Source organism: Vicia villosa, linkage group LG4 (assembly GCF_029867415.1).
Source record: "Vicia villosa cultivar HV-30 ecotype Madison, WI linkage group LG4, Vvil1.0, whole genome shotgun sequence".
Taxonomy (NCBI): Eukaryota; Viridiplantae; Streptophyta; class Magnoliopsida; order Fabales; family Fabaceae; genus Vicia; species Vicia villosa.
This window is the reverse complement of record NC_081183.1, coordinates 25,220,415-25,227,085: the sequence shown is the minus strand read 5'-3', so window position 1 is coordinate 25,227,085 and position 6,671 is coordinate 25,220,415. Positions and strand designations below refer to the sequence as shown.

The window sequence follows — 6,671 nt, the reverse complement described above, 5'->3', positions numbered from 1 at the left end:
ATAATAATAACAATAATAATAATTGGTGGTATTTGCCGTGGATTTGAATATAAAATGTGGTTTTTGTATTCTTTTAAATGACCGTGGAAAATGTTGATAATCCAGTTGTCCCTTAAACTTTAACGTGATTCACATTTTTTAACCTATCATTTTTCTAGAATTTCTTACAAAGGCTCGTAAGTGTTATAAATTAACACTTATTGTGGGTTTAATTGATTGAGGGAAATGATCTTAAAGTGAAAATTTCGAAAAAGGCAAAATGACTGAAGGAATAGAAAAAAAGTTGAGATTTGTTGAGGAAGAAACAGATCTGGTTAGCAATCTACCTGTTGTACTTCAAGCTTCTATAATTTCCTTCCTACCAGGAACTGAAGCTGTGAAAACTAGTGTGCTTTCCCATCATTGGAAAACAGTGTGGAATTATTCTTCTCACCTTAATTTTTACCAAAGACAAATTTTGAAGCCTTTCATCGAAGCTCGCATTCAAACTTATAACTCTAACAAGCGCCGTTTGAGGCTTATGCGTCACAAGGTACACTATTATGAATATCATGTAAAAGTATTTACCTTTTTTAATTATAGATTTTATGATTGTTCGTTCATGATATGTAATCTAGTTCTTTATGATGAAATGAAATTTAATAGTAGTACATAAATTCCATCAATACAAGCAATTATATTAATCTATAGATAGATCGATAATGATGTGAGTTATTAAGAATGAACTATAAATAATATGATTCCATGTTTTTTTTAATTTTATTATTCTAATAACGTGGATGAACTTCAACTATGATGGTCTTTGAGATTTGACATAGATCTATGAAATTTTATGATGACAGAAAACTCTATTCAAGGATGTAAGTCTTGATGCAATTTTGGAGTCAATTGCGGAAGCAACCATGATTATCAATTCAATTATGGATAATCACATTGGTCCTTTGAAAAGTTGCAACATTCGACATTTGTCTAAGAGTTGTGAAAATGGAGATGTTGTACAATGGATGATAAAACTACTAGAGAAAGGGGTGATAAAAGTTTCAATGGAACTTGAATACCTTGTTTATGATCACCAAGAAATAAATATTCATTTAAAAAACAAGGGCGTGCCATTTGATTTGCCTTATGAGGTTTTCACTAGTTTTAAGGTTCTAGAACTGAAAAACTATCATTTCACAACTGAACCATCTCCGAATCCCCGTCAGGTTTTGAGCACTCTCATCCTTATGAACGTGCGTATTAAAGCTAACAAATTTCAAGGGATTCTCTCTCATTGTGAGACTCTTGAAAACCTCACCCTCGAGCAATGTGATTTCTCAGGAGATGGAATTATGATTGAGAGTCAAAGTCTCAAATATTTTAGAATTTTTGATATGATTGCTTGTAAGATTTTTGTTTATTCAGCTAACATTAAAGTAATAGAGATTGGCTCTATTGTTTGCAATCATGAAGATTTGGTTTTAAATACCCCAAGCCTTAATGCTCTCCATGCTTACAATGATATGAAAAAGCTTGAGCAACATTTGACAGCAAGAGATATTATTGAAATTTGTGGCGGTATTTTGGTGAGTTTTTCTTCTCATCTATATCATATTTCATTTATCCAAATGACTAATATTAGATATTTATATTTTTTTATGTTGTGCATATATTGAAATGCGTAAATGTATATTCCAATGTTTTGAATTGTATTTGTAACACATATGTTGTAGGATAAGTACCACTAATTACGTGGTCTATATTTAATTGTAATTTATATTGTTACATACATGTCAATAATTTTGATATTTAATTTAAGTAAGCAGATTACATTTAATGATAAAAGTATAATCTCTTTGTGTGTAAGGTATAAGTTAACCTAAAAATGTTTTTATTATTAGATTGAACATCATCATTTGAGATTTTGCATTTGTGTGTGAGTATAAGTGTTTGCCACATTGTATAAAAATAAAACCTAAGTATAAACTTCCTGAAGGTAGGTCTGATTTCCTTTAGGTTCATAAAAAATATTCCATACTCCTTAGGAACGTAGCTTATGATATGGACACTAAATGAGGAGAAACGATAAGATGATATAGAATATATCATTTAAAGTATCTAGATATTACAATTATAGTAAAAAAAATAGTTGTAAACTAGTATGTTACCAATGTTCTAAAAAATATTATTACATTCCTCCTAATAATATAAATATTTACTTTTAGAGAAAGAATTATTGAAATTTTTCATTTACAAATATGTTTTTTAGGAAAATAGAAAATTATATTTTAGTTTTTGACTTAACACACATATCTATCATTCATATTGATAAGTAACTCTAATTAATGTAAATAACTTAATTCTTATTATATTTCTCATAATCTAACATTACTATATTTATGCATATTTTTTAACAATCTTTTCTTATTTTCTTAGGGTTGCCAAAGTTCAAGCATGGGAAATATATTTACAAACTTGATTACTCTCTGCCTTGATATAGATTTCACAAATACTAGAAATTCAATAGCTCTTTCTTTTGCCATTAAGTCATGCAGCCAACTTAAGAATCTAAAATTAAATAATCAGGTACGTTTTAGTTTTACTATATCCATATATGTCAAATTGTTTATTTAATATTATATTTGTTGAAGTATAGAAGTTTTAAAAACATTGTGTCTATAAAAAAAAGCAATTGTGAGTGTTGTCATAATATAAAGATTTGTTATGTTAGTATGATACAAATTTCAGTTAAATTCAAGACATTTGATTGTAACATGAGTGTGGTTTAAATGTACTTAACTATATTTTCCGTGACATGATTTTCTCATTTGATCTAGGTCAATATGGCTTACAATGGTGGGACAAGTGATCAAAATGACAATAATTATTTACCTTATCCTGAAGTCTTATTTTGGCAAAAAAGAGAGCCATGTGAATGTGTCACTTACAAGCTAAAATATCTTTGTATAAAAGGGTACACAGGTGGAGAGTCTGAATTTGAATTTGTTAAGTACTTAGTACTAAATGGTGGAGTTATTGAAAAAATCATCATTTGGTTTTTGGATGACTGTTCGTGGAGTGAAGTCGTGGCAACTATGTGTTTGTTGTCGTATCCAAAACTCTCTTCCAAATTAATCGTTGATCTTAAACCGGGGGTAGAATATTTGGAAAAATATGGTTCTGACTTTAAGAAGTGGGTCACAACCCTAAAATAAGTTCTTGATGAAAAGTGATTTTAATTTGACTTCCTAGAGATTAAATCTTTCATGTTCTTGTTAGACTTATAATTATTGCACTACAAACTTAAATTGGTATTTTTATTTTCTAATTTTGTATCTTAGAGTTTCATACATTGTTATATTTATAATTACTATGTTTTTTTTGTTACAATAATTACTATGTTTTGTGCATTATTATTGCAGCTTTTTTCTCTTCATTATTTTAAGTTCCTTTTAATACATATAATCCAATAGTTTATCTTATTTGATTGTATATTGATTCTTAAAAAAATGAATTTTATACAAAAGGATATAAATCAATGTAATTATATTAATAATTAATATAATTTAGTAGATTATTAATCTTTTTATGAACAACTAAATTTTGTTTTCTTTTCTTAGTGGTTACATAATAAAAATATGGAATAAAATCTTTATAAAGAATATATGATTTAAAAATAAAACTGACATAAAATGTATCCTTTTTGTATTCCTACCGATTGAAAGATCTTATACCGTTATATATACACAAAGTTATGACGTATTTTACCTACAATGAACCACATATCTTTTAGGATTTGAATGAAATCCTTTAAGATTACACAAATGGGAGGCAAACTCGTGATGACCCGGTAGGTTTTCAACCACACATGTCATAGGCTAATGGGACAAATATTAAATAATTATACGTTTGAGGATAACGATATCTCAACAATAATTAGTGTTTTATAACAATTGACTGTATAATTCATTGATAATAGATTATGTCAGTTCATAATTTACATAATTAAATAATTAATCAAAAAATGTAACTTGTAATAAAAATAATTTTGGTTCTTCCATGTAAAGAAAAGCAGATTATGGTTTTGACAATCATATTGAAACTCTGGCACTTGCAATACAAATGTTATAACATCATTTGCTAATAGAAAACACTTTTACCAAAATAGAAATTATGCATAATTAAATTGCAAAATTAAAGGAAAAAGAACACACTCAATTGTTAACCCAGTTCGGTGCAATGCCACCTACTCTTGGGGCTACCAAGCCAGGAAGGAAATTCACTAAGATAGTATCAGTTCAAAACCTAAACAGTCCCAGTTTACAACTTATCTCCTAATCACTACCTTGTGCAACTTCTACCTAGAACCCTATAGATATGAGATCCCCCTCTCATTTCCCACAATCACCTCAATGATAAAAACAAGTCACAAACCTGTGACAAGAACCAAAACACAGGATTACACTTTCAATAAACAATACTTAATTTTGCTTAAAAGCTTTTAACTAAGAACAATAAACAATACTTAATTTTACACCCACAGTTTTTTTGTTGTGAATCATTGCTAATTTAAATTTAGCAAGTCCTTATTTATATACTCTTGCAGTATGGGCTTGGACTCTTCAATCAAATCCAATCTTCTATTTTTAAATCAGATGCAAGATCCTCACACAAAAATATGAACAAATCTTCAAAGTTTCCAAAAAAGTCTCCAAAATCCTTTTTATGAAACCAAATCAAATCTGCAATGTTCCTAAAATATCCTTGCTTGGTTGCGCCTGTATGAGTACTAGAATCTTCAAGAATCTCATATTTTTCAATCAAATCTTCGAGGATTTAAAACAATTATATTGTCATGATGTTCTGGTATAACACGTCACAACATTTGTCAGAACATCTGTTAAAAATAATAACAACAAACTCTGATGTACTAGTTGTTCAAGATGTCACAACATCTTGCTCAACATCAGTAAAGAACCATGGTTTAGAAAAATTTATGCCAATCATAAAACCATGGATCTAACAATCTTCCCTTTTGGAAGATTTTGGCTAAAACAACCAAAGCACAATAAATCTTGGAGATAGGAATAAAACCACAACACAAGCTACATGCAAACATGTAAACTTTGTACAAACTGCAAACATTGGAATATATCATAGATACATTGCAGCTACATAGGGACCTATTCTTCAAAGCTCTCTAGAAGTATGATGTTTAGACATGTGGTCTGACATCACATCAACACAGAGCAAGAGCTTGTATAATCAGATAGGTTCATTATTCCCCCTTATCACACAAAACCATTTCTCCCCCTCAAAGGGAAAACCCAAATCACAAAAAAAAAACCAATTGACCAAGTATGAACTCTCCAAGTTCACACATCAGAGGCACATGCAGCAGAAGATAAATAAGCCTCACAAAACACATCTGGCAAGATGTCATAACATCAAGTAACACATCATGCACACAGATCCTCCATCATTAGTAGCAACACCACCACCAGAAAGCATGACAGACTATCATGCTCCCCCTAATTAGTTGCATACAACAAGCAACCACAATAACTACTCTCCCCTTAGCAGTAGCATAGTCCTATCAGCATGCTAATTAACATGTCAAGACATGTGTCATAACATAAGGACAACCAAAATATACTAACACTCTACTCCCCCTTTTTAGCAAAAAATAGACAAAAAATAGAGTAAATGTAAACACTAATGGAAGCATACACATTCCTCACAAGAAATAAACACAGATGAAAGTAAAAACTCTAAATGGAAATACACAACTTCATTAATGGAAACACACAAACTTGATCAACTTCAGATGGTCTTCCACCACTTCCCTATGTCAAATACCATTTTGCACTCCTTATTGTTGTCACTAGCCCTTCTATCTTGCAGAGATATTTCGTTCCATCTCTTATTGTTCCTGTAAAACATATTTGGACTACCTCCCTGTTACCCTAAGATTTCGACTTACTAATAATGGGAATTGATCTTTAAGAAAAGTACAAAATATTAATTACAAGATATTGATGTCTTGAGTCGAAACAGTTCGACTAAGGAGTTCCTGTCAGTCGAGGCTGTTCGACTAAATTGGCAAATTGTCATGGCTAGTCGACTAAAATATGTAGAAAAACGTAGGCGTTTTGCCAAGCATAGATTTGAAGCGGGAAGACATCAGAAGTCAAAAGCAACAGTTTCCAGACGGTTTGCAGCAGTTTCAAAAGATACGTGGAAGTTTTTTAGGCGAAGATGCTGCATGTCAAAGACACGTGTTGGCTGATAATCAGTCGACCGTTAGTAGCAGTTGTTGTATTTTTATTATTTAAGTAAGTTTTAGGAATAGAAAAAGGGGTCCGCATTTTCTACAAAACACAAGTAAAACTCAAATCTCTGTGCAAAATGAGTAATGAGTGCTGCTTTGGAATGTATGTATGCGCACCAATTTAATTTATGCAATCATTTACGTTATGCTTCATTTTCAGTGTACATTTACTGCGTTTTATCGTCCTCATTTACTTTAAAGCCTTAAATTTCAGTATGTTCTTTTACTGTAAAGTTATTACTGCATTTAATACGAATTAGATACACGTAACAGACAAAGAAAAGCAATTAGTCCTGGAATATTCTAGTTGATTCCGCAAAAGTAACCTTTAAAAAGGAAACTAGCGTTTGTTTACCATATT

The 6,671-nt window shown here is 30.5% G+C and overlaps 1 protein-coding gene across 1 annotated transcript; it reads left to right on the top strand.

The window, feature by feature from the left end:
* Positions 1-259: 259 nt before the first annotated feature.
* Positions 260-3,194, top strand: LOC131596910 (F-box protein At1g80960-like). The gene is made up of 4 exons (XM_058869645.1): positions 260-532; positions 843-1,565; positions 2,416-2,565; positions 2,817-3,194. Exons 1-4 carry the CDS (start codon positions 260-262, stop codon positions 3,192-3,194), a joined length of 1,524 nt encoding a protein of 507 aa, XP_058725628.1.
* The last annotated feature ends 3,477 nt before the right edge of the window (positions 3,195-6,671 follow it).

Coding starts and splice junctions, on each gene's coding strand:
- LOC131596910 (XM_058869645.1), top strand. CDS start 260: ATGACTGAAGGAATAGAAAAAAAGTTGAGATTTGTTGAGGAAGAAACA. Junction 533..842: donor TGAGGCTTATGCGTCACAAG/GTACACTATTAT, acceptor TTATGATGACAG/AAAACTCTATTCAAGGATGT. Junction 1,566..2,415: donor AAATTTGTGGCGGTATTTTG/GTGAGTTTTTCT, acceptor TTATTTTCTTAG/GGTTGCCAAAGTTCAAGCAT.